The 27,735-nt window shown below is 39.7% G+C and overlaps 4 protein-coding genes across 4 annotated transcripts; 1 reads left to right on the top strand and 3 right to left on the bottom strand.

The window, feature by feature from the left end:
• Window positions 1–671: 671 nt before the first annotated feature.
• On the bottom strand, window positions 672–1,133 carry LOC125576103. The gene has a single exon (XM_048735461.1). The coding sequence runs from the start codon at window positions 1,131–1,133 to the stop codon at window positions 672–674; it is 462 nt and encodes a 153-aa protein (XP_048591418.1).
• Window positions 1,134–2,679: 1,546 nt separating this feature from the next.
• Window positions 2,680–3,513, bottom strand: LOC106355004 (glutathione S-transferase T3-like). The gene has a single exon (XM_013795032.1). The coding sequence runs from the start codon at window positions 3,511–3,513 to the stop codon at window positions 2,680–2,682; it is 834 nt and encodes a 277-aa protein (XP_013650486.1).
• Window positions 3,514–14,049: 10,536 nt separating this feature from the next.
• On the top strand, window positions 14,050–16,256 carry LOC106357744 (enoyl-[acyl-carrier-protein] reductase [NADH], chloroplastic-like; the record flags this gene model as incomplete). The annotated part of the gene is given in 11 exon segments (NM_001316267.1): window positions 14,050–14,342; window positions 14,427–14,536; window positions 14,613–14,668; window positions 14,759–14,843; window positions 14,918–14,965; window positions 15,110–15,184; window positions 15,264–15,375; window positions 15,466–15,517; window positions 15,618–15,727; window positions 15,808–15,906; window positions 16,004–16,256. Coding segments are annotated over 11 exon segments (1,161 nt in total). The 3' UTR covers window positions 16,141–16,256.
• Window positions 16,257–24,302: 8,046 nt separating this feature from the next.
• LOC106355005 lies at window positions 24,303–25,463 on the bottom strand. Its single transcript, XM_048735459.1, has 2 exons — window positions 25,269–25,463; window positions 24,303–25,211 (listed from the first exon to the last, which is right to left on the bottom strand). Exons 1-2 carry the CDS (start codon window positions 25,461–25,463, stop codon window positions 24,303–24,305), a joined length of 1,104 nt encoding a protein of 367 aa, XP_048591416.1.
• Window positions 25,464–27,735: the final 2,272 nt, after the last annotated feature.

Raw genomic sequence — 27,735 nt, 5'->3', positions numbered from 1 at the left:
AAAAATTTGTGGCTATTTAACCGATAGCTACAAATGGCCACACAAAAAAATTCGTTGACTATGAGCTTGTGGCTATCATTTAGTTGTGGTTATTTGTAGCTGCTCTTCTACGACATAGCCACAACATGATTTTGTAGCTAGTTTCCACGAAAAGCAAGAGATTGCATTTGTAGCTATAATAGCCACAACAAACCACAATTCAAACGGTGGCTAACTTATACATTTATTTTAAAAAAGTTTATAAAATTTAATAAAATAAATTAGTTAAATAAATTATAATTAAATTTGTATTTTAGTTACAGATTAGATATGGATGGGGTTGATATACAATTGCAACAAATTATTTTATTTAAAACAGTATTTTTATTATGGTTTACAAATAATAACCTGGTTTGGAAATTAAAATTGGTTTACACATTTGGTTTACACATATAAGAGCATCTGCATAAGTGAACCCCTTCTTGGGGTTCATAAGATATTTTTAATAATTTTATGGTGGGACCATGAATAGTGATGAACTTCTATCTATTGTTATTCTGCATTAGTGAACCTGAAGAAGGAGTTCATAGGAACAAAAAAAAAATTAATTTTTTTTAAGTTTTGAATATAACATGAAAAAAAAATTAAAAAGTTTTTATTCAATACATTGACGATTCATGAACATACAAAGATTATTCATCTACGTTACCAAACTTTTGCCATACATTTTCAACTAAATCAGCTTTCAAACAATCATGTTTCTCTGAATCCCGAACTTCATTGTGAATGCCTAGCATATTACCGATATTAAAACTTGTTCTCCTTTTCACCTTGGAACATCTGCTTGACTCTCCTGACTCGAAGTCAGATGTATCAGTTAGAGTGTATCTGCCTCGTTCGTTTTCTACTATCATATTGTGCAATATGACACAAGTTCTCATAATCCTTCCTATTTTTTCCTTATCCCATAGTAGAGCCGGGTTTTTAACTATTGCAAACCTTGATTGCAATACTCCAAAAGCCTGTTCGACATCTTTTCTGGTGGATTCTTGACGTTCGGCAAATAGCTCTGCTTTAGGACCTTGAGGAAGTCGGATGGATTGGATAAATGTTGCCCAGTTTGGATAGACTCCGTCAGTAAGGTAGTATGCCATACGATATGTGTGGTTGTTGACCTTGAACTTAACTTTTGGTGCTCGACCTTGTAAAATGTCATCGAAAACTGGTGACCGATCAAGAACATTGATATCGTTGAGGGTACCTGGTAATCCAAAAAATGCGTGCCATATCCAAAGATCATGTGATGCCACAGCTTCTAAGACAATTGTCGGCTTCCCTGAACCACGTGTGTACTGGCCTTTCCAAGCCGTTGGGCAGTTTTTCCACTCCCAATGCATACAGTCGATCGAGCCTATCATACCTGGAAACCCGCGTGCCTCTCCAAGATCGAGTAATCGTTGAAGATCCTCCGGTGTAGGTCTTCTTAGATACTCATCTCCAAACAATTGTATTATTCCATTAGTGAAATTTTCCAAACATAAACGTGATGTACTCTCACCAAGTCGGAGATATTCGTCATACGTATCTCCCGATTGACCATATGCCAGTATACGTATAGCTGCTGTACATTTTTGAAGTGCAGATAGCCCGTACCTTCCGTTAGCATTTCTTCTTTGCTGAAAGTATGGAACTTCATTACTTAGGCGATCGACAATGCGAAGGAACAATGGCTTGTTCATTCGAAAACGCCGCCTAAACATGTCTGCTGAATATGTAAGATGATCACTAAAATAGTCGTCCCAAAGCTGATTATGTCCTTGTTCTCGATCTCTTTCGATATAAGCTTGTCTTGTCCGGTTCTTGGCTTGAACATTAATAATTGAGTCGATGAAATTATCAACATGTTGATCCACAATTTCTTCATAAGCTTCATTTAGAATTTCATCTACTTCATCACTTGACGAGGAAGACATTGTTTTCTGTTTTTTGTAAATTTGGTCAAGTGTTTTGGAAAGATAGACAATTGTTTTGGAAAGATATGCACTTTCTGTTTGCAGAGAGAAAGATAGACAATTGTTTGCAGCGAGAAAGAAATTGTTTTGGTTTGCAAAGATAGTGAAAGATAAAGAAAAATAGAGAAAGAGTTTTGATGTTTTGATGTGAGCTGATGTTGTTTTGGTTTCCAAAGATAGAGAAAGATAGAGAAAATAGAAAGATAGTTTTTTTTTCCTTCTTCTGTGAAGTTTTTCAGATAATGAAAGACATAGTATATATAGAGCATCCATAGAAATACACCTGTGGGTGTTTACAAATCCGTGAAACAAGTTGACAGTACATACACCCGTGGGTGTCTACATTACATCCGTGAAACAAGTGAAAAAGAAGTGTAGTCAGAAGGAAAATGCTACACTTTCCCGTGAAACAAACTGAGCAACTAGACATAAAACAGACAGAACATAATGCAACCCGTGACCTGCAACTTGTGACTTGCAACCCGTGACCTGCAACTTGTGACTTGCAACCCGTGACCTGCAAAACAAAAAAAAACAAGGACACAATCAAGTTAGCCAAGCAAATAGAACAAGTTAAAGCCACTGAACAAATGAATAAACCAGTTAAAGCCACAATCAAGTTAAAACAATGCATTTCAGAGCACAATAGATGTAAAAACAATAAACGAAAGATTTCAATATCAGATAGTTAAAGCCACTGACCAAATAAAAGCATTTCAGATATGAGTTTGTTCTTAAGAGACACTTCAATATCAGATAGTGTCTTTTCTGTTTTGGCTAGGAGACGGCTAAGGATTTTCTTTTTCGATATGTCATTTTTCACAGCTAGGATGTTGTTTATTTGATCAAAAGCTGCTTCATTCCCGTGCTTCCTCCGTTTGGCTGCTTTGCTAGCCTTAACACCAGGAGGCCGAGCCTCTTCATCGTCAACCACCACCTCCGCTTGTTCCTTCCTCTTGTCCGCAGATTCCTTCCCTTTGTCCTTTGCACCATCTTTGGACAGGTAGTGTGATCTCCATTTTTGATCGAACCTGAGTTCCCTCCAACAATGTTCAAGAGTGAACTTGTACTCATGGTCATTAGTGAAGATGTCATGCACAACCTTCATTACATCATTCTCGTTTTGGCCACTAGTTTGGTTCTTCAAAGCGGCCTCAAAGGATCCCACAAACTTCCCCACCGAGTCGTTCACTCTTCTCCACCTCTGCTTACACTGACTAGACTCTCTAGGAGGAAAGCCATTGAGCTGAGGGCTTGCGTTAACGTAGTCCTCTATTCTCTTCCAAAATGCCCCTGCCTTCTGCTCATTACCGACTATCGGATCCTTGCTGGTGTTCAACCAAGCACTGATCAGCACCAAGTCTTCTTTTGGTGTCCACTTGCGCCTTTCCGGTGGCTTAGGACCTACAGAGCTCTGACTACTAAAGTTAGGGAACTCAGAAGACTCTACGTCTATTGTTTGAGTGTTCTGTGAAGCTGAGAGGTTAACAAACCCGGAAGAGTTAACGAAGAGAGGATCCATTTTCTTTTTCAGATTAGTTTTACTTGGTTCTTTTTTAGTTCGTCTGTGTTTTCTCTAGAGGAGGTCCTATGGTTTTAAACTACGTTTAGCAGAGAACAATTAAACTAAATCTAACTACCAAACATTCATTATAGTTAATGAAAGAATTAATGAATCTACTACATCACAGCTACTACATCACAGCAAAGACATCAAAGCAACGAAATCACAGCAACCAACCACCAAAGCTATGCATTCATTACACATCAAATCATTGTACTTCTAGTCCTCGATAAACTTCTAGTTCAGTTTAAGTTCAAACCGGATATTATATAAAAGAAAAATCATAAACACAAAGCCACCCATCCGGAACCATCCACGGACGTTCATCCTCGCCAGGGATACGTGCTTCTATGACACCATTACGGCAACAGTTGGCTGAGATCCACTTAATTGTATCCTCATCAACAATAGAATTAAATGACTCCGATGGATCCGGATGATTAACAAGAGGACCTATGAAACTCCTAGGCCTTTCCCTCGCCTTCCTGACCCTCTTTTTCTTCTTCTTCACATGGCCACAAGGATTACCAAAGGCATCAAGAGATCCAGCAAGGGAGGCAGTCACACTTTCTTGTTTTATTTTTCTCAAAATATCGGTAACGTCGGCTCGACGATCACTGCCTCCATCGGCATCATCCCTCCCATCATCTACAACAATGACTCCTGGACTACCACTAACACCGCTTTGCTCACCACTAAAACTATCCTGCTCATCACTAAAGTCATCCTGCTCACCACTAAAATCACTACGTCCATCTACACCATCTCGGTCACCCATCTCATCATCTCCAACAACAGCATGATCACCGTCACTAGCAAACTCGTCTTTATCACTTTCCTCGCAAACATTAATGTCACAGGTCCCATTCCGCTTATCATCGGTGCTCCCGAGAGCACCATCATCCTCAACATCAACGTTTTCAACGTTATCATCTCGTTTATCATCTTCAGAAATGTTATCATATTCACCAGCAACATCAGCACCATCCACAGACTCCTCACTATGAGAACTCGAGTACGAACTACCATCAGAGGAACTTGTAGTTTCCGACGACGACTCTCTAGCTTGAGAAGATTCCGCCAGCCGCATCTGCTCATGCTCCCGGACAGTTTCTAACATAGTCTTCTTCACCAAAGATGACGAACTCGGGATAATAGGAGGCGTTGTTAAATACAAACTCGACCCCCCAACGCCAGGCTCCACCGCCAAATTAGTCCCATGCTCATCAAAAAGAAACCCAGTCACTACAAAAAAAAGTTGATTATGTTGGATAAGCTTCAAGAGTTTACTTAGTAAACAAGTTATTCAAAAAGGAAACTTGGATAACTAATACTAAAAGGTCTAGGATAAAGTTAAGTTTCCTAGATTACTATGTAATAGGATAAGTTAGGATTTCTATTGCTTATATAAAGAGATCATGATGTAAGAGGATCTAAAGAAAAGAATAAGAAAGATTAATAAGACAAAGCAACAGTTTTATTAAGAACGTGTTCTTGACTACTTTATTTGGTATCAGAGCCTGAGGTTTTGTGATTACACAGTCAAGAACAATGGCTGATACGAAAGCATTAACGGATATGAAAGAGTTAGGGAAAAAAGAAGGCGTTCCCAGCTCAGTGCGATGCCCTATGCTCAGCACGACAAATTACACTGTATGGACGAAAAGGATGAAGGTCTTATTGAGAGTTCACAAGGTTTGGGAAGCAATCGATCCTGGTACAACTGACGAAGAAACGAATGACATCGCAACAGCACTCTTGTTTCAATCTATTCCTGAGAATCAGATTATGCAAGTTGGAGAAGATGACTCCCCTAAAGAGATATGGGTAGCCATTAAATCCAGAAACCTTGGTGCCGAACGTGTCAAAGAAGCTCGTCTACAAACCCTGATGAACGAATTTGAGCGTTTAAGGATGTTGGATTCAGACACAATTGATACCTTCTCTGGCAAGATATCAGAACTAGCTGCAAAACTGCATCCCTAGGTCAAACACTCGATGAACCTAAGCTTGTGAAAAAGTTTCTGAACAGCTTACCTCGGAGCAAGTACATTCACATCACGGCGGCACTTGAGCAAGTACTTGACCTAAATAAAACAAGTTATGAAGACATTGTTGGGAGACTTAAAGCTTTTGAGGAACGCATACTCGGTGATGACACACATGAACAACAAGGGACTCTCCTCTACTCAAACTCCGATCAGAGTAATAGAGGAAGAGGCAGAGGCAGTAATCGCGGTCGTGGTCGAGGCAACAGAGGAAGAGGACGTGGTAGAAGCAGCTCAAACGAGAGAACCAAAGAAAAGAAAGACTACTCACAGATTGAATGCTTCAACTGTCATAAGAAAGGTCACTTTGCCTCTGTATGCCCTGATAAGAAAGATGATCAAGAGCTCAATCAAGCTGAAACTGAAGTCGCAGATGCAGCTCTCTATATGCACGAAGTCGTGTTCTTAAACGAAGAAAAGGTCATACCAAAAACGTATGAAGCAAGTAAGAAGGAGGAAGGAATTTGGTACCTAGATAACGGCACAAGTAATCATATGACCGGTGAGAGGTCATACTTCTCGGAGTTGAATGAAAAGGTTAAAGGTAAAATGAAGTTTGGTGATGGATCTTGTGTCAGCATCAATGGAAAGGGATCAATTTTGTTTGAAGCAAAAACAGGGGAACAAAAGCTCCTAACTGATATCTATTTCATTCCTGACCTAAGAAGCAATATCTTAAGTCTCAGACAAGCTACGGAACAGGGCTTTGAAGTAAGGATGAAGGATGATTACTTAACTTTACAAGATCCTAATGGGAAATTGCTTGTGAAGGTACCAAGATCAACGAATAGACTGTACAAGATCAGTCTAAAGATTGGAAAACCAGCTTGCTTACTTGCGAAGCATGATGAAGACACATGGAAGTGGCATGCTAGACTTGGGCATGTGAGTTTTAAAACCATAAAATCTATGTCATCGCATGATATGGTTTTAGGACTACCAAATATCGAAGGAGAGAAGAAGATGTGTGACTCATGTCTAGTTGAAAAACAAACTCGACAAGCCTTTCTTAAAGCAACAAGTTACAGAGCCTCTCGGGAGTTAGAGCTCTTGCATGCAGATCTTTGTGGACCAATCTCACCTGCAACATTGTCTCTAAATAGATACATCTTCGTCATAATAGATGATCACACAAGGTATATGTGGTCAATACTCTTGAAAGAAAAAAGTGATGTCTTCGAAAGATTCAAAATATTCAAAACACTCGTTGAAAAGGATGTCAACAAGAAGATAGTAACTCTCAGAACGGATAGGGGTGGAGAGTTTACTTCAAGAGACTTTCAAGAGTATTGCGAAGAAAAAGGAATCAGACGTCACTTAAACAGCACCTTAAACTCCGCAGCAAAACGGCGTAGTAGAACGAAGAAACCGTACACTTATGAAGATGACGAGAAGCATATTGAAAGCTATGAATGTTCCAAATTATATGTGGGGAGAAGCAGTACGACACGCCACATATCTTATCAATCGAGTTCCTACAAGAGCACTTAAGAACCAGACACCTTACGAGTGTCTAAAGAACAGGAAACCTAGCATTGGTCATCTCAGGATCTTCGGATGCGTTGCTCATGCAAAGATCGACTCCGGGAAGTTAAGAAAGCTTGATGATCGATCAGTGAAGCTAGTGCATCTTGGAATAGAACCAGGGACAAAGGCTTATCGGCTTTACAATCCAACTTCAAATAAGATTGTTATAAGCCGTGACGTAATCTTTAATGAAGGAGAATGCTGGAACTGGAAGGGAGATGAAACAGAGGAGACAATAGAATCAGGCATGTTTAGAATGACATGGGGAGATGCTATGGACAATGGGAATGGTCCTTACTTGATCAGCACGCAACAAGAAGAAGAGTCAACTGAATATGTTGAAACACAATCACAACACGGAGTCTGGTACTGATCAAAGCGAACATCATCAACTTAGGAGATCAACTCGACAAAGAAAAAGCCCGAGTCATCTCGATGAGTACATTCTTCTTGCAGATTTAGAAAGTGAGATTCTTCTTCTATCTCTTGACGACGAACCTCTGAACTATCAAGAAGCAAAGGACATCGTTCCATGGACAAATATGCATGCGAGGATGAGATTGATTCAATCAACAAGAACAGAACATGGGACCTAGTTGATAGACCAGCGGGAGTTAAAATCATAGGTCTCAAATGGGTGTTTAAGATTAAGAGAAATGCAGACGGCTCGATCAATAAGTTCAAAGCTCGATTAGTCGCAAAGGGCTACGTACAAGAACATGGAGTGGATTATGATGAAGTTTTTGCTCCAGTTGCGAGATTAAAAACTATAAGGTTTTTGATAGGAATGGCTGCAATGAACGGATGGGAAATACACCATCTCGATGTCAAGACGGCATTCTTACACGGTGAGTTAACCGAAGCAGTTTATGTCTCGGAGCCTGAAGGGTTTGAAAAGAAGGGAGAAGAACATAACGTTTTCAAACTTTCCAAAGCTCTACCAAGAGCTTGGAATACAAAGCTCAACAGAATTCTGATCGACATGAAGTTCACCAAGTGTTCTAAGGAAAGTTCAGTGTATCGAAAGAAGGAAGGAGATAAACTTCTCATCGTCGCCATCTATGTTGACGATCTTTTTGTAACAGGGAACTCACTGAAGTTGATAATGAAGTTTAAAGAAGGGATGGCTAAGAAGTTTGATATGTCTGATCTCGGGAAGCTCACTTACTACCTAGGCATTGAAGTCAAACAGAGCTCGAACGGTATAGAAAACAAGCAAGAAGCCTATGCTAGTCGAATACTCAAAGAAGCAAGAATGGAAGATTGCAACTCAACACAAATCCCTATGGAGTTCGGCTTAAAGTTATCAAAGGCACTTGATGAAGCTGAGATCGACGCAACTTTGTACCGAAGAAGAATAGGCTGTCTAAGGTATCTCATGCATACAAGACCAGATCTTGCCTTCTCTGTCGGAATCTTGAGCAGATATATGCAGTCACCAAGAGAGTCACATGGTAATGCCTTAAAGCAAGTCCTAAGATATCTAAAGGGAACTCTCGGCAATGGCTTGGTGTTCAAGAAAGATGGAACACATAAACTTGTTGGTTTCAGTGATAGCAGTCACAATACTGATCCTGATGATGGTAAAAGCACTTCAGGACACATGTTTTTCTTTGGGGACACGCCGATAACCTGGTGCTCTCAGAAACAACAAACGGTGGCTCTATCTTCTTGCGAAGCCGAGTTCATGGCAGCCACGGAGGCTGCAAAGCAAGCCATCTGGCTTCAAGATCTTCTAAGTGAAGTCACGGGGAAAGAACAAGAAAGAACCAAGATCTTGGTTGACAACAAATCGGCTATATCACTTGCCAAGAATCCAGTCTTTCATAGGCGAAGTAAGCACATCCAGAAGAGATTTCATTTTATCAGAGAATGTGTTGAAAAGAATCAAATTGAAGTTGAGTTTGTGCGAGGAGAAGATCAATGTGCAGATATCTTAACAAAGGCGTTGGCAAAGATAAAGTTCAACGACATGAAGAAGAAGATTGGAGTTCAAGATCTAAGAGAAAATGGCTTGAAGCTTAAGAGGGAGAATCCGAGAATGTTGGATAAGCTTCAAGAGTTTACTTAGTAAACAAGTTATTCAAAAAGGAAACTTGGATAACTAATACTAAAAGGTCTAGGATAAAGTTAAGTTTCCTAGATTACTATGTAATAGGATAAGTTAGGATTTCTATTGCTTATATAAAGAGACCATGATGTAAGAGGATCTAATAAGAAAAGAATAAGAAAGTTAAAGATTAATAAAACAAAGCAACAGTTTTATTAAGAACGTGTTCTTGACTACTTTAAATTATAGCTACGAAATTAGTTGTGGCTAATACTAAAAATTTGTGGCTATTTAACCGATAGCTACAAATGGCCACACAAAAAATTCGTTGACTATGAGCTTGTGGCTATCATATAGTTGTGGTTATTTGTAGCTGCTCTTCTACGACATAATCACAACATGATTTTGTAGCTAGTTTCCACGAAAAGCAAGAGATTGCATTTGTAGCTATAATAGCCACAACAAACCACAATTCAAACGGTGGCTAACTTATACATTTATTTTAAAAAAGTTTATAAAATTTAATAAAATAAAATAGTTAAATAAATTATAATTAAATTTGTGTTTTAGTTACAGATTAGATATGGATGGGGTTGATATACAATTGCAACAAATTTTTTTATTTAAAACAATATTTTTATTATGGTTTACAAATAATAACCTGGTTTGGAAATTAAAATTGGTTTACACATTTGGTTTACACATATAACCTAATGAAATTAACCTAGACTTATGTCTTGGATAGTCTTGCGCCGTCATGACCGAACGTATGGTTGGAGCTGAAGCTTAACCGGCGATGACGAAGCCACTTCAGATTGAAGAGCGGCGAGATTTTGAGGCTTGAGTGGAGGAGATCTAGACATTCCGGTGGAGGCAGGGGCACGTGAGTTCCTCCAACGAAACCAACTCCGGTGACTGAGTGAAGCTGTTGAAGGAGGTTTTAATTGAGACTGAAGCTGAGATTGCGGTGACGAGTTGACCGGTATGAAAAAGATGCAACTTGAGACTGAAGCTGAGAGCGGCGAGATTTTGGGGCTTGAGCAAGGGAGATCTGGAGATGAGGTGAGGAGACGTGGGTTCGACGGACCGGACTGGTGACTAATGCAGTGAATCCGTTTATGGAGGTACGAACTGAGAGACGTATGAGAAAGGGGGAGGAAGAAAGTGATTAACGGGCAAGTAGAAGACTAATGATGGTAAAAATAGAGATAAGAGATTAAGCACACCATCATCAACTCGTGTCTAGTATGATGATGTTTGTATGGAGGAAGAAGACCATATTGATACAAGAGGAAGGAGTAAGAAAGAACGAAAAATTAGAAAATGAGAACACATCTAGAAAGAACAAAAAGAAGAGGTAAGAGATGAAACAATCTGGACCATTAGATTGAATTTAATCAACGGTCCAGACTGTAATCTCCGCCTTTGATGCACCACCCAATCAGAAATAAGATGATATTTTAACCATTTTCTTTTGAATATATATGATAATTGCTTATATCTTACTTTTGTCTACAGTTCTTAGTTCTTACCGACACAAAAAAAGATCTATAGTTTTATTTAGTAATTAAAACTGTTTCAAATAAAAAGATCGATTTTATGAATTATGTTTTGGAGTTTTGATTTGGTTTGGAGATAAAGTTTAGGGGGACATGTATAAGGTCAGAAATCAGGGTTAAAACAATATTATAATTTATAATTTAGCGTTTAGATTTAAGTTATAAGCTTAAATATTTATGATTTACTAAATATCATATTTATTTATAAAAGTAACGTAAGTATTTGATATTAGATACATATATATATATATAGATATTTATATATTTATTTAGGGTTAATAGTTTAAGGTATATAATGACTATGTTTGAAATTTTTTAAAGTTTGTTATAAATGTTTGATTTTGTTCAAGACATTGATTTTTGATGAATTGTATGATTTAAATTTTTAAGTTTTGTTATTAAAGATTGAAGGTTTCGGTTTTAGAATATACATAGAGTTTGAAATATGTTAAGGTTTAGAGTTCGATAAAAGAAAAATATTATATTGAGTTATTACAAGTGTTGGATTTTTTTCTGAAATTTATTTATTGTTTTTATTAAATTCCGAATTTAAAATTTATATTTTATGATTGAAAATTATATATTTAGGGGTTAGAGTATGTCTAGGGGTTAAATTTTCTTTGAATAGCCACAAATTATGTCGCTGCTATATATATCTACATTTTATTTTGTGGCTAATTGTGGACATCATTTTCTACAATTTAGTTTGTGGCTAATTGTAACTAATTTTCTTCAAATAGCCACAACATTAAATTTGTAGCTATTTAGCTACGAAAATCAGCAAATAACTACAAATTATAAGTTTTTAGAAATGGTGGCTATTTTGTAGCTATTTGTGGTTTTGAAATAGCCACAAAAAAAAATTAGTGGCTAATTTGTAGCTAAATACAATTTTTTCTTGTAGTGTGTCCCTTCCTCGATCAAACTTGCGCTTACCCTGTCTTCTGCTTCACTTCCAATAAGAATACCTAACCCAACAACAATGACAGATTCGGCAATATCCGACCACGACTAGCGGCCATCGTCAAGCTCCATCTTACGAACTAACAAAGACAGCTGCTCACAAGCAACCTTCCCATCCGACGGCATACCAATCAGCGAACTCAGCTCCGACATTTTCATCACTGACGGCATGCTTGGCACAACAGAAGATAAGTTCGGAACGAGAGACGATCTCGAACCAGAAGACGACGAGGTCAGCCCCACCTCACCGCGACACGGCTCCATCGACAACGGCAAGCTCGGGACAGCAAGCGACAAGCTCGAACCTAGGAACGAGCTGGGAACTGACAAACTTCAAACAAAAGCCGAGCTCGACCCCACCAATGGTAAGCTCGTGCCCTCCACATCTGGACCACACTCTTTCACCAACAAAGAACCCGAAGCAACAACATGAGATGAGCTTGGAACCACCATGAACGAGTTCGGAGCGACATGAGACGAACTCAGAACCACCGTTGACAAGCCCGGAGCCGCCGTTGGCAAGCTCGGGACATCAAGAGGCGAGCTCGGAGCCGCCGTTGGCAAGCTCGGGACATCAGGGGGCGAGCTTGGATCCGCCTTCGACGAGCTCGGGACATCAAGAGGATGCTTGGAGCCGCCATTAACAGGTTCAAAGCAACAGGAGACGAGGTCGGAACCACCGTCGACGAGCTCGGAGCTGCCATTAACAGGCTCGGAACATCAGGCGGCAAGCTCGGCACCACCATCGACGAACTCTTCTCAAACCTTCTACGGGCAACCCCTTTCCAAAACGAGCTCAATCTCTCCTCCCACACCTCAGAACACGAGCTCAATCTTTTTTCAAAACGAACTTAGCATCTCTTCTCCCACATCACAGACCCCCACACTTCCTCTACCGTAAAAAAATAAAAAAGAGAGAGAGGAGAAGAGTAATAAGACGAGCACAACCCTTTTTTCAAAACAAGCTCAAGCTCACGACAAACACCAAGCTCAAGACAAACAAAACCAGATTTGTTAAGAAAAAAGAAAAAGGGAAGAAGAGAGACGAGAAGCAATGTGGGGAAGGAGGAGCCAAGAAAGAAAATAATAATAAATAAAGAGGGAAAGGACTACACGAAAATAATAAAAGAAGGAGCAAAAATTTTACTTTGCTTCCAAATGGGGGACAAGAACTAAAAAAAAATAAGAGACCCAACCATTACATATATAGGAAAGGAAAAATGTGTTGCCCTATTTCCTGACAATTCCCGAGTCCGACCTGATTTTCTCAGATAGAAGATTCCAGACGAATTCACCAAGATGGCGAACTGTGGGGGGGGGGGGACAATTGTTGGAGATGGGCTTAGCACAGGCCCATTAAAAACTAAGCCCAAAATCAGGCCCGGCCCGTTAAGCAGCTAGAAGACAAAACGTACGTCACTATAAATAAAAGACGCCAGACTCATTGAAAGACGGTCAGAAAAGTACAGAAAGTACAGAAAAGGAGAGCATCGCTTCTTCATCACAAACAAAGTCTTAGACGACCTCGATCACTTGGCGAGCTCGGCCCAGACGACCTTAGACCATAAAATAGAAAGATACTTGTGTTAGACGAATTGTTTAGACGAGCACCTTTAGTTCTTGTAATTGACCGAACTTGTTTATTCTTGATTATTAATACGAAAATCTCCACCCCTTTACATCATTTATAAATATTACATCACCGACCGGATATGGAAACAGCAATTCTCTCCAAAAGTATGAATAAAATGGTTCTTTAGTGTGAAAAAAAAAGAAAAAAATCACCAGAAGTCCCATGTGCAATTGACAAAATTGAAAAGATTGCAAACCGGTAACGGTTAACCATGCGGTTTTGAATCGGTTTTTCTAAATAGGACGAAAAGTTGTCACTGAACTTGGGCAGACACACCTCGATCTCATCGAATCTCCTCTATCACTTCACAGCTCACACCAAATAAACCTACTCCCCTCTTTCCTCTCTCTCTCTAGGCTCTCTCAGGTATCTCTTCCTTTCTCTCTCTCTCTCTTTGGTTCTCTGTCTATCGATTGGGTCATCTCTGTCGTTAGGCTGGGAAAAAATCTGAACTTGTTGGGTTTTTTTTTGGTATGGCTGGTTCGTGTATGTCTTCTCAGGATTCATTTGATTCTTTTAACTATGTGAAAAAAAAATGTGAGATTTTGTTTTGTGTATAATAAATCAAATCATTTGAAAAATGCAGATGCGCTTTTCCGTTTTGTAGATTGAGATTTATCGAATGTTCGTTTCTCTTAAACTGTGTTGAATTCGAAAACAAAAAACATTAGAAATAATGCTCATTTTTGCACATTTTTTTAGCACTGAAAACATTAAAAAGGTCGTGAGAATGGCGGCGACAGCAGCTTCAAGCTTGCAATTTGCTACAATAAGGCCAAACATCTCTAGCAAAGTTGTTAAAGCAGGGACCTACATTGTCGGTGCCAATCCCAGGAACGCATCATCATGGGACAAACTTGCCTTCACTCGCCATCTATCGAAACTCGGATGTTTGAGAAACAACAGTTCTCTTCCAACTTCTAAAAAGAGTTTTTCCTTTTCAACAAAGGCCATGTCTGAATCCAGCGAGAACAAGGCTTCTTCTGGACTTCCTATTGATTTGAGAGGTTGGCTTTATCTTCCTTTACCAAGATTGCTGTTAGAGGGACGTGAGCTGTTTGAGTTAAATCAACTGTGTTCAATGGTTACAGGGAAAAGGGCTTTCATTGCTGGTATAGCTGATGATAATGGATATGGTTGGGCCATAGCCAAATCTCTTGCTGCTGCTGGTGCTGAAATATTGGTTGGGACATGGGTTCCTGTAAGTAAAGTCTTTTATCTTCTTCTAGTTTTTTTGTCATTGCTCATTATGTACTGACCTTTGAGTGGTCTACTAGGCACTTAACATTTTCGAGACGAGCCTGAGACGTGGAAAATTTGACCAGTCACGCGTGTAAGGACTTGTAAAGTCTCGTTTCTTTATCTGATCATGTATGTCTCTTATTATGGGACGTTAATTTTTCATCCATCTATCTATATTCAGGCTGCCTGACGGGTCATTGATGGAGATTAAAAAGGTTTATCCTTTGGATGCTGTGTTTGACAGTCCTGAAGATGTGCCTGAAGATGTAAGGAAATTTTAATTGTATAGCTTTATCATCATATCCAAATTGCTATCTCAACTGTATGATACATTTTTCAGGTGAAAGCGAATAAGCGATATGCTGGATCATCAAACTGGACAGTACAGGTATAGTCTTATAGATGAAAGAGATGTTTTATATTTTGAAATGTGTGGTAACATCTAAAGCTAGAGAAATGTGTGTGTTTTTGCTTGATGCTTGCGACTTTCTTAACTCATCTTTTTTTTTCTCTTTGGTATTGATTAAATCAGGAAGCTGCTGAATGTGTTAAAAAAGATTTTGGAACCATTGACATTCTTGTCCACTCACTTGCAAATGGGCCCGAGGTAGAGAACTCATAGTGTTCTTATCTTAATACTGTTTACAAGAAGTGTATTGTCCTGATGATTGCACTTGAGATTTCAGGTTAGCAAACCTCTTCTGGAGACATCAAGAAAAGGCTACCTCGCTGCTATTTCTGCTTCGAGTTACTCTTTTGTTTCCCTTCTCAGGCATTTCCTGCCAATTATGAATCCAGGCATGTAACAAAACTTCACATGTGTCTTATCAATTATAAATCCTGATTTGTTTCTCTATAATAATAATAATAATAATAATAATAATTCAGGAGGTGCTTCTATATCTCTTACTTACATTGCTTCTGAAAGAATCATTCCTGGGTAAGTGTCATACTGGCTTCGCTCCTTATGCACATGGCTATCTCGTGTACACAGTTTTATTCCTCGATAGATTTATATGCATCTCTTTTTTTCTGTGCAGGTATGGTGGAGGTATGAGTTCTGCCAAAGCCGCACTAGAGAGTGATACACGGGTGCTTGCATTTGAAGCTGGAAGGAAACAAAACATTAGGGTCAACACCATCTCTGCAGGTTATTTCATCTATCACTCTTACGACCCTTCTATCAAAAGTTATCTGATGATAAAAGAGTACTACTGTTTTTGTTTTTAGGTCCTTTGGGAAGCCGAGCAGCGAAAGCAATTGGCTTCATAGACACCATGATTGAGTATTCATACAATAATGCGCCTGTTCAGAAAACATTGACCGCAGGTTCGTTTTCCTTGCTACAAATCAATGTAGTGTGCTTTAAAGATTTGTTTGTGTTTTCTTGGAATCCTACGGTTTATGGAAAATGGAAACGATGCAGATGAAGTTGGGAATGCAGCAGCCTTCTTGGTATCTCCATTGGCCTCTGCCATAACTGGTGCAACCATCTATGTTGACAATGGCTTGAATTCAATGGGTGTTGCCATCGACAGTCCAGTTTTCAAAGACCTCAAATAGAGCCTTTTAAGTAACTGTAGAAACTCACTTTTTCTTTTGTTGCATTTTTTCGACTGAGTGGATGCTGTTTTTCAAACTACTCTGTTTTCTCGAACAAAATAAAATATTTAAAACAATCAGAATCAATTCCAGTCAAAACCCATATATAATATATAATATATGTGTGATTTTTTAAATTGGATTTGTTGTAAGAAAAATGAAATCTTATCAAAAATCTTGATCATTTTATCATTGTTCTAAAACTCCCGCCTATACCGATTACACTCTTATGTATGCGCTAGGTCGTGGTTATCCAATAAGTTTCCTACCATGTCCGAACTTTTCAAACATTTTACTATTTAACTTATCCTATTAGACTTTTCACTAAAATTCATCTATAAAATCTAATAAAAATATATTATAATAATGAAAATTGTACAAATTAGTTAATTTTTTTCTAAGAATAAGTCCAAAAATATAAAAATCAAAGTTATACAGTAATATTATATTTATAAATGTAAATTAAATTAAGAAATATTAAATAATCCAAAAACTAGTCTCAGATTAATCTCCGTTTAATTTCTGATTTACTAGTTAAGCGTTAGACCCAGCCTCACTGCTCGACTAGTACTTAACAAGTTCTTGAACCTTGATTTTATAGCAATAATTTTGAATGGAAAGAGAAAAATTAAGATTGTTGGACATCATAATTAGCGATCTCATTTATATAAAAGAGATCATAATTATCTTAATACTGTTTACAAGAAGTGTATTATCCTGATGATAGCACTTAAGATTTCAGGTTAGCAAACCTCTTTTGGAGACATCAAAAAAAATTTACCTCGCTGCTATTTCTGTTAGTGCAAAGATGGCACCACAATTGAGAAATGCAGAAGATAAACCAAGAGACAAATCACACAAGCACACCAAAGCGTTATTAGAATCTCCTTAAACAATCTATTACAAGATCTGCTTAATTCAGCTTTTACACGTCAGTGTTAACACTCTAACACACGTTACTGAAAGATCCTAAGCTACCCGCTTGTGTCTCTCTTCCGTCGAGTACTTCAGCCACTGCTTCAACACGACCCAGAACACTTCCAAGAGCCTCTCTCTCTTTCTATAAGATCAGCCTCTGTGTCTCTATCTCTATACAGACGACCCCATAGTTATCTTATATTATTCTCCACGTTCCTGAAACCCTAGTCTCCAAGGCAACATGTATGGACATCTTCCATAACAATAAGTGCAACTTTCCTTTTCTGAGAATGAACTTATTCCTCTTTCTTTAAGTCATAAACTTGCTCCTCAAGTTTATTCTTCTTTCTATATCTCCAAGATACTCTCTTGCTCTCCAAGTCTACGCGACTCCAGCTTAGCACCTTGACTCCACATGGTCTTCACCACTCACTACGACGTCTGCTTCAGCAACTACGTCAGCAACTACTTCAGGGCGGACATCTTACATCTTCAATCTCCCCCTTTTAGCTTTGTGTACCGATCAAGCACAACACTCTTCTGGTTCAGCAACCATATTGCAACCACGTTCCTCACCTGGAAACTTTCATACCAAATGTGCTTTTCTCCCCCACGAGATGTGCACCACACCATATTTTTCTCCCCCATGAGATATGCATACTAAGGACCAGAACATCACCATTCTCCCCCTGCTTGATTGCATCTTAAGCTAAAACAAATGCTTAGATGTCAAGCCTTACAGACCCACCGTCTGTTTCTTCATGTATAATCATGACACAGCCCCTGCTGCAGCGGAATAACAAGTACTGCATCACGATCTGACGCACCTGTCGAACTACCCTTCGACCAGCTTTTGTTGAGGACCAGGCTTCCGTCATGTGTCTTCTTCTTGACCATGAGCCCTTCTCCATCCGCACCGAGTGCCATCTGCACTCGTTGCTATTGTCTTGGAGTGATTTCACACCCCTGAAGATCATCTCGCACCACTTCCTGATGCACTTCGATCTCCTTCCCCTTTGTGCCACAAACAACCTCGTGTCCTGGCTCTAGACTTGATGCTTCTTGATCCACCTCAAGATCACTCCTAACAGAGCTGCATCCATCTTCTGATGTCTCATCCTTGATCTCATCAAGTAAGCCACTCTTGGCTAAGGACACCTTTTCAACCCTCCTAGGCTTAATGAATGTCTTGTTCACCTTCTTGGCCATGTTTCTGCTCTTCTCACGAGCAAAACAATCCACCTTCTTGTGTCCAACCTTCCCACATAACCAATAGCACATCCGATGCTGCTTCTTGTTTGGCCTGACACAGTTGTTGATGCACCGATCAGTCTTCTTCCTTGTACCAGCTGCACAACCATGGTTCAAAACCTCCTGTCCGACCTTCATGTTGTTGCACTGATGTACTACTTTCGGTTTGTTACTCACAGCTGCGCGCTGTAGAACTTCCTGCCTTACACCCTGTCGTACATCCCGACGTACTTCCTGACAAGCTTCTTTGGCTCCAATTTTTGATGTGCTCCCATGCACGAAATGTGATAGCCCCTTATGTTGTACTTCCTTAGTACTCTCAGCTCCTCGATATCCCAGTCCCCAATTCGCCTTGGCTGGTTGACCCATCGAGAGTATCTTATCCAACTCTTTGGATCCACTGTTGAGCATCCTGATCTGTTTGCGATTCTCAGCTAAATCACGGTCCAGCATCATTGCTCTCTCACGTTCATCAATAGCAACCTCCCTTAGTTTGCTAACCTCCTTCTCCAGAGATTCATTTTTTTCACTTACAGCAGCAAGTTCTTCAGCAAGATCTTCATACTGCTCACGACTCTGCACCAGATCGTGTTGCAACCTCAGATTCTCATTCTTGAGATTCAACCACTTGTTGTGCATCACTTGATAATCCTCAGAGTCTGTATTGACATCTGAATCTGAGGATTCACAGGATTTCTCCCTACGTGCACCAAATGCAACCATATTCTTCATCACCTTTCCATCTTCTTCAGACTCTGAATCATCAGACGACTGCAATGGAACTCCTTTTCCCTTCTTTGAGTTTGGACATTCACGATGTGTGTGTCCAACACCTCTGCACTCAGAACACTTAAGTTCTCTTTGCTGGGCTACAGGACAGTCATCCCTTATATGACCAACGCCTCCACACTCATAGCACTTGAGATTTTCTCTCCTTCTGCCATTGTCACGATCACCTCCCGGCGACCATACTGATTCCTCCCACCTGAAGAATTCATCTTACCAAAATTCCTGACCAGCATACCAATGTCATCTTCAATCTTTTGAAACCTATCAATATCTTTGTCAGCTACAAGCGCCACACTCCTTGGCGCACTGCTTGATGTAGAGACTGAACTACTGTCTGTCTCCATCTCTTGTGCCTTCATCATACCCACAAGCTTGTCAAACTTGAGCTCATCCGTGTTTGTAGTCATCTGTAAGACCGCCTTGTGAGCTCCAAATTTTGTTGGAAGACAGCGTAGTAACTTCTTTACCATCTTCTTCTCCTTGTACTTCTTCCCAAGGACAAATGCTTCATGCGCCATAGCATTGAGTTTGGCACTGAAGCTCGCTACAGAATCATTATCAGACCACCTGAGATTCTCAAACTGCAACCCAAGATGATCTAGACGTGTCCTCTTGACACTCTCATCTCCTTCAAACAAATTCAGCAGGATCTCCCACGCCTCTTTAGCTGAAGTACTCCCCTGAATCAGCTGAAACTGCTCTGCTTCAACAGCTCCAAAAATCACCGACAACGCCTTTGCATTAAATTTTGATGCATTGCGTTTTGCCTCTGACCAATCCTATTTTGGTTTAGGCTTCTTCTCACCTCATGTGACTATGGTAGGCTCCTCCCAACCAATCTCCACAGCTGTCCACGCATCTTCATTGATTCCTCGAATCATCTGCTTCATGCGAGCCTTCCAATGACCATACTGATCCGCATTCAACACGATCGCCTTCTGCACATAAATAATCGTGTCCATCTTCACCTTCAGGATAACACCGATAACTTAGGTGCCCCGCTCTGATACCACTTGTTAGTGCAAAGATGACAACACAATTGAGTAATGCAGAAGATAAACCAAGAGACAAATCACACAAGTACACCAAAGCTTTATTAGAATCTCCTTAAACAATCTATTACAAGATCTTCTTAATTCAGCTTTTACACGTCAGTGTTAACATCCTAACACACGTTACTGAAAGATCCTAAGCTACCCGCTTGTGTCTCTCTTCCGTCGAGTACTTCAGCCACTGCTTCAGCACAACCTAGAACACTTCCAAGAGCTTCTCTCTCTTTCTATAAGATCAGCCTCTGTGTCTCTATCTCTATACAGACGACCCCATAGCTATCTTATATTATTCTCCACGTTCCTGAAACCCTAGTCTCCAAGGCAACATGTATGGACATCTTCCATAACAATAAGTGCAACTTTCGTTTTCTTGGAATGCACTTATTCCTCTTTCTTTAAGTCATAAACTTGCTCCTCAAGTTTATTCTTCTTTCCATATCTCCAAGATACTTTCTTGCTCTCCAAGTCTACACGACTACAGCTCAGTACCTTGACTCCACATGGTCTTCACCACTCACTACGACGTCTGCTTCAGCAACTACGTCAGCGAATACTTCAGGGCGGACATCTTACATCTTCAATTTCTGCTTCGAGTTACTCTTTTGTTTCCCTCCTCATGCATTTCCTGCCAATTATGAATCCAGGCATGATTGTTGGACATCATAATTAGCGATCTCATTTATATAAAAGAGATTACTTTTGATGCTTCTGAACCTATCCACATTTGTAATTTAATTATACCAATCAACACAAGTACAATGCCATGTCATTATACTCGTCAATTTTCTTTCAAAATCAATCCTTCTTCGACATTCTTTTTTTTAATGTTTCATGATATGCTGTTAATTCGATCTTTAAATAAGTTCATCTTCAAATCAATCTCTAAATTGATCTTTATTCCCCTTTACACGAATGAAGATTATTTTTCGTTTCCACATACAACTTTCAAATTGTTACGATTTTTCTGTATATAAAATGATGCAGCGCATCTTCACATCGTCAAAATCACAATCCCAATCTCAAAGGCTTCTGTTTTTCTAAAATATTTACTCTTGTAAACTCTAGCCAGGGGAGAAGTAGGATCCTTAATGTCTCCATGCCTGTTTTGCAATCATACTAAGATTGAAGTCTATTGGGTCTCTAATGAAAGCAAATGATTTTCCCTTGAAATGTTCATTGTATTATTCACGTATATATAACTTGTTCAGTTACAAGATATCTGATGGTTGTTATCCTCTTTCACCCTTCCGCAGTTGCAGCGTGGGTTCTGACACGCCAAAACTGGACTTGAAGCTGTTGAAGAGGACAGAGGGAAGACCTTTGGTGAAGATATCTGCATACTGAAATGACGCTGGTATGTGTAACACCCGAACTATGCCCATCTTCACTTTCTCTCTAACAAAGTGTATGTCTATCTCTATATGTTTTGTTCTTTGATGTTGAACAGGATTGGTGGAGAGGTAGACAGCACTTATGTTGTCGCAATACACAATTGTAGCGCGATCCAGTGGGCTGCCCGTTTCGAGAAGAAGGTTGCGTATCCAACAAGCATCTGATACCGCATTTGCTTTTCCCTTGTATTCAGCCTCCGCGCTGGACCTCGATAATGTGGGTTGTCTCTTTGCGCTCCAGGAGACAAGATTATCACCAAGGAATACGCAGAAGCCTGAAGTAGACCGTCTTGTGCTTGGACATCCACCCCAATCAGCATTGGTGTACACTGTCATGTTTGTCTTTTGCTTCTTTAGTAGTTGTAAGCCTTGTGTCTTTGTTGTTGCCTTGGATCATGCATAAATAGACACACTTGCTGTACTGCGTAAGAAATATCCGGTCTTGTGAATGTTAAATACTGTAAAGCACCAGCCAAACTTTTGTATTCTGTTGGATTCTTGACTGGATCACCCGCTTCTTCTGCTAGTTTTGATTTTAAATCGACGGGTGTAGCGCACGGTTTACATTCTTTCATTCCAGCTTTCTCAATGATCTCTTGAGCGTAATGTGTTTGATTTAGAAAAAGTCCCTTGGCGTTGAACTTTGCCGAGATTCCCAAGAAGGAGCTGATGACGCCGCAGTCTGACATCGGGAATTCAAAGCTTAGGACTTTGACAATACTATTATGTCATCAACATAGAAGATTACATAAGCAAGTCGTCCATTGTTGTTGTAGACAAACAGGCTATTGTCTGATTTGCTTTGCTCAAAGCCCTGTTTCGTAATGAACGAAACAAACCTCCCATTCCATGCTCTAGGGGCCTGCTTTAATCCGTAAATAGAGCGATTGAGCTTGCATACATGGTTTGGTTTTGATGCATCCACAAAGCCCGGAGGTTGGAACATGTAGACCGTTTCGTCTAGAGTGCCATGGAGGAAAGCATTTTGAACGTCTAGCTGATGTATGGGCCACTCGTTAGCCAGAGCAACATGCAGCACTGTCCGGATTGTAGCAGGCTTCACTACAGGACTAAACGTCTCATCGAAGTCAACTCCATGTTGTTGTGACTTGCTGTTGGCAACAAGTCTCGACTTGTGTCTGCGAAACACTCCATTTGCGTCATATTTATGCTTGTGTAACCACATAGAGCGAATAATGTTAGCATCAGGTGGTCTAGGGACCAAATCAAACGTACCACTTTTAATTATAACATCATACTCAGTAGTCATAGAAGGATTCCAATTTTTGTCCTTTAAGGCTTGAAGATGGCTTTTTGGCAAAGGCGAAGGTGTGAGTGTTTGAGCTGTGAGAGAGAGAATCTGTTTAGGTTTTGATATTCCATGTCTGGATCTAGTAGTCATGGAGTGCCTTGGAGCCTCAACCGCTGGAGGTGCAGGTTGAGTTGGCGGCTCTGCTATATTTGGGATAGGTGTTGGCGCTGCAGTTCCGAAGGTGGGTTGCTGCAGGATTTGACGAAACAGAGGAGATGGTTCTGTATCAAGAAAGGTATATGGATCTGTTTGTTGATCATCAGAAGTTTTGTAAGGGAAAACTGTTTCGTCGAAGTTAACGTGCCGTGATATTATGATCTTTTTAATTGAAATATCGTAGCATCTGTAACCTCTTTGATTGGGAGGGTAGCCTAAGAAGATGCATTTAGCTGCCATCGGAGATATTTTAGGAGTGTGAGAGGTGTTTATATTTGGAAAGCAGAGACAGCCAAATACTCTCAAGTGTGAGTAAGAAATTGGCTTGCCGAACAAGGTAGTGAAAGGCACTTTAGTTTGAATGGCTTTTGAAGAAAAGAGATTGATAATGTGAACTGCAGTGTGAAGAGCTTCTACCCAGAAGGTTGGAGGTAGTTTAGCTTGAAAAAAAGCGTTCGAACAGCGTTATTGACAGTTCGAATCATCCTTCGGATTTTCCGTTCTGTTGAGAGGTATATGGGCATGAAAACCGAAAAGTGATACCTCTCGACGCGAAGAGTTCATGAAAGCGAGTATTGTTATATTCACCTTCATTGTCACATTGCAACGATTTAATTGTTTTGTGAAAATGGTTTTGGATATAATTTGAGAAGTGAAGGAATTTGGTGTATGTTTCGCTTTTGTGTCTGAGAGGGTAAACCCAAAGAAAGTGGGAGTATTCATCCAAGAAGAGGACATAATACTTTATACCGCTGATGCTTTGAACTGGAGAAGCCCAGAGATCAGAATGAATAAGCTCAAAAGGAGACGAGACATTAGACTTTGAAGGAGAGAAAGAGTGTTTTATTGATTTGCCAAATTGACAAGCTGAACACAAATGAGAGGGATCTCTCTTATTACAAATCAAAGCCGAAGAAGAAAAAAGATGATGCAAGGTTTCATCGCTTGGGTGAGCCAACCGGCGATGCCATGTATCAGACGAAGAAGGAAGAAAAGCATAGTGATGTTGCAGCGGAGTTTTCTGGTAAGGGAAGAGAGGGTAAAGATCTCCAGAACTGTCACTGCGGAGCATTGGCTTCTTCGTGTGAAGATCATTCACAGTAAAACCAAGAGGATCAAATTCTATTGAACATGAGTTGTCTTTTGTAAAACGGCAAACAGAAACAAGATTTTTAATAATGGAAGGAGTGACAAGTATGGAATTAAGAGATAAAGGGCGAGTGTTGGTTTGGAATGAGAAAGAACCGGATTTACTCACTGGAATCCTACTACCGTTACCAACGGTGACCGCTTTGTTGGTGCGTAAATTAAAAGTGGTGGTAAGATTACCTGCGCTGTTGGACAGATGAGAAGTGGTCCTGAGTCCATGTACCACTGATTGTCGGAGGGGTCAACGAGAGTCATGGTGTTGAAAGCTTGAGAAAAGTCCACCGTTGGTACAAATTTTTGTTGTGGTGGCATCTGAGCTTGCGGTTGTTGTTGCTGCGCCATGAGAGGACGTGATCTGAGGAGTCCAGCTTGATTGAGTGAAGGTTGTTGGTACGGGTTCCATGGGACGTATTGTTGCTGCCACATTGGATAGTTGTTTGTCCACATGGGAGTGTTCCATTGCTGATACTGTTGACATTGACCGTTATAGTTGCATCCACGACCTCTGTTGTTGCCTCTCCCTCTGCCTCTATAGTTGTTGCGCTGATGAGTTTGTTGAGGCTGATCCTGGTCTTTGCGATCTGGTTTTGTCACTGCAGCCATGAGGATCTTCTCAGAGGATGAAGAATCATTGTTAACCAGAGATGTCTTCTTTGTTTTGGTGAGTCTCTCCTCTTCAAGGATCAGCATAGAGCGTGCTTCTTCAAACGTTGGAAATGGTTGATGGTGCATGATGACGTTGATGATGTTTTCATAACGAGCGTTAAGGCCATTGAGCATGTAAGTCACCAAGGTTCGTTCAGAGACCGGAGCCTCGACGTTGGCAAGAAGATCAGCCGTGGTCTTTAGGTCCTGACAGTAGTTATGAATAGAGGAGTCTCCTATCTCTTTTGTTCTGAGATTGTGATCTAACTGGATTGCGCGAGCTTCCTTGTTGTTTCTGAAGAAATTCTCTATGCGAAGCCATATCTCTCTGGACGTACCGCCAGTTTTGAAGGTGTATTGGAATTGCTTCTTTGAAAGGGTTCCATAGATCTATAGCATGACTAATCCATCTTTCTTTGTCCAAGCCGTGTCGTTGTCATCTGCGGGTAAGAGAGTGCCGTCAAGATGACCAGAGGCGTCAAAGCTTTGGCAGTGTGTGAGAAAGAGCTCACGCCATGCATCGTAGTTGTGATCTTCGATGTCCAGGATGAGAGGGATGTGGTTTTTAATGTTAGTAACCCCATAGGCACGATCATGAGGAGGGAGTGCGGCATTAGCCATCGTGAGTGAATAGGAGAGGAGATAATAGGAAGAGGAGAGCGTAGAGGAGAAGAAGAAGAAGAAGAGAGGAAGGTTTTAGGAATGAAAACCCTCTGATACCATGAAAGCAAATGATTTTCCCTTGAAATGTTCATCGTATTATTCACGTATATATAACTTGTTCAGTTACAAGATATCAGGGATATTATGCTTGACTTTACAGAATATTCTTATACACAATATTCTATCTTATCTAAGATATAACTGATGGTTGTTATCCTCTTTCATCTAATGCCTAGTTTTCCTTCACTCTTTGGTTATGTGATCTTGTTCCATGCTATTCAAAGGATCTTGTGGCGTTCTTTTGAGGCAGACCACCAGAAGTTACGCATTGCCTTAGTTATATTCTGAAGGATTCCTTTAGGAAGCATAAAAGAAGACATTGTATTGGTAGGCAAAGCAGTTATAGCAGACTTCAATAGAATTCTCTTTTCTAGCTGGAGACAGAAACTTAGTATACCAACTATCCATCTTGATTTGAATTATCTGCTGTATAATCAAAGACTTCTTTTCTTTTCCTAACAATGTGTTCTAGTAATCCTAGGTACTTCCGAGAACCACCTATTTTAGTTATTCCGGTTTGACTAAGGATTTGATTATGGACAGTATCAGGCGTAGCTTTGGCAAAAGTGATCACGGATTTATTGTAATTGATTTATTGACCTGATGCCTCCAGATATGTTTGTAAGATGGATAGTAGTTGGTGGGTTTCTCCTTTTGTTACTTTGCAGAAGATTGAAGCGTCATCTGCAAGAACAGATGAGAGATGGGTGGCCCTGATTTAGATGCCTTGAATTCATGAACTTTCTTTTTTTGAATGCTATTTTTAATCATCCTTGATAAGCATTTCAATCTTTTTGTTCCCTAATTTGCAATTGATTTTGACCTTTTCGAAGCTGAAATAAAGCTTGCTAGGGTTGTGTTATGACTTCTCTGCTTTGGTATTAGGATTTGAAAATTTCATTGGCAATCGTTGTCTGATGGATTTGATTTGGTTTAGCTCAAACACTGTGTGCATGATTCGGTTTTACTCAGATTCTTGTTTCAGACTGGATAAAATGGGAGCATTGGAATGGAGGAAAAGTAGTACATGAGCATCAAGGATGGAGACTGATAGACTTCTATTAGCTCGAGTCTGACGTGGCAGGGAGGAGGCTGACGTGTTTAATGAGGAAGAGTCAGGGGAGCCTTGGTTTGGTTCAGAAGGTTTGCAGTTGGGAAGATTAAAGGAGAAAGACGATATAAATATAGTTCGTCTTCTTCACTTGTTCTTCATGCTTTGATGTTGTATGAAGATCAACAAATCAAGGATGGAGACTCGTTACTTGTATGTGGCTACACGCCCATATCATTCATCTTCTTACCAATATGTTGAGTTTGATCTTCATTTGTATCCGCCTTGAGCAGCAGTTTGTCTTCAGTAAGTTCTTACCTTTACGCACATACAATCTTTTAGTAATCTCCTCCAAGTGATTAGACAGAAAAAATTGTATTTATCAGAACTTCTCTTAACTTCATAGATCACTTTTTTATTGAGTCTAACTATGAAGGAAAACTGCCATTTGAACTTTGGTGAAGTCAATTCCAACACAGAATCTCATACCCCCTCCAAATAACAAGAAATTCTTGGATGCATTAGTCTATTCTGATCTCAATGTTTCACTAGGTCGATTAGTTGTGTTCACATGTAACTTGGAGTAGTACACGTTATGGAGAAGATTATATATATGCATGATGAACTTACCTCCCATCTAGATGGATTGAACACAAGAGGGTCTTGTTTTTAGAAATTACATTTTCTTTTGGTTTTCTTATGTGTTGTCAGTTTGTGTAAGTTGACAAAAAATGAAAACGTGTAGAAAAAAAAGGAGAAAGAAGAGAAGCTAATTGGCATGTTTTGTCAACTAAACCATATGATGGTCCTTAAATAGAGTGGAGAGGCAAGTCCTTACACATTTCTGTTATTGGATAGTAATAATAAATACTCTTTTAACTTTTAAGTAGTTGCAGACGGAAATAAAAATAAACATTAAAAATAAATCTGTTTTTGTGAACGGCCAAATTTTAAAGATGTGAAAACTCAGTAACCAGGACATGAAGGTTCTTGTATAGTTCTTTTTATTTTTCAAATGTGTTGTGTCTCATTGACCATTATGGCATTAAACACTAGACTGAAGACAACATTCCAGCTTCATTTTAGGCTTTCTTGATAAATTTTGAAACTTGAAACTTA

The sequence above is a fragment of the Brassica napus genome, chromosome A7 (genome assembly GCF_020379485.1).
Source record: "Brassica napus cultivar Da-Ae chromosome A7, Da-Ae, whole genome shotgun sequence".
Lineage (NCBI taxonomy): Eukaryota > Viridiplantae > Streptophyta > Magnoliopsida > Brassicales > Brassicaceae > Brassica > Brassica napus.
This window is presented reverse-complemented; position numbering and strand designations above follow the sequence as displayed.

What these genes read in the sequence shown, in the direction of transcription:
- LOC125576103 (XM_048735461.1), bottom strand. Translation starts at nt 1,133, where the DNA reads ATGGCATACTACCTTACTGACGGAGTCTATCCAAACTGGGCAACATTT.
- LOC106355005 (XM_048735459.1), bottom strand. Translation starts at nt 25,463, where the DNA reads ATGGCTAATGCCGCACTCCCTCCTCATGATCGTGCCTATGGGGTTACT. An exon ending in CCGCAGATGACAACGACACG is followed by an intron (nt 25,212 to 25,268) that starts GCTTGGACAAAG and finishes ACCCTTTCAAAG; the next exon opens with AAGCAATTCCAATACACCTT.
- LOC106355004 (XM_013795032.1), bottom strand. Translation starts at nt 3,513, where the DNA reads ATGGATCCTCTCTTCGTTAACTCTTCCGGGTTTGTTAACCTCTCAGCT.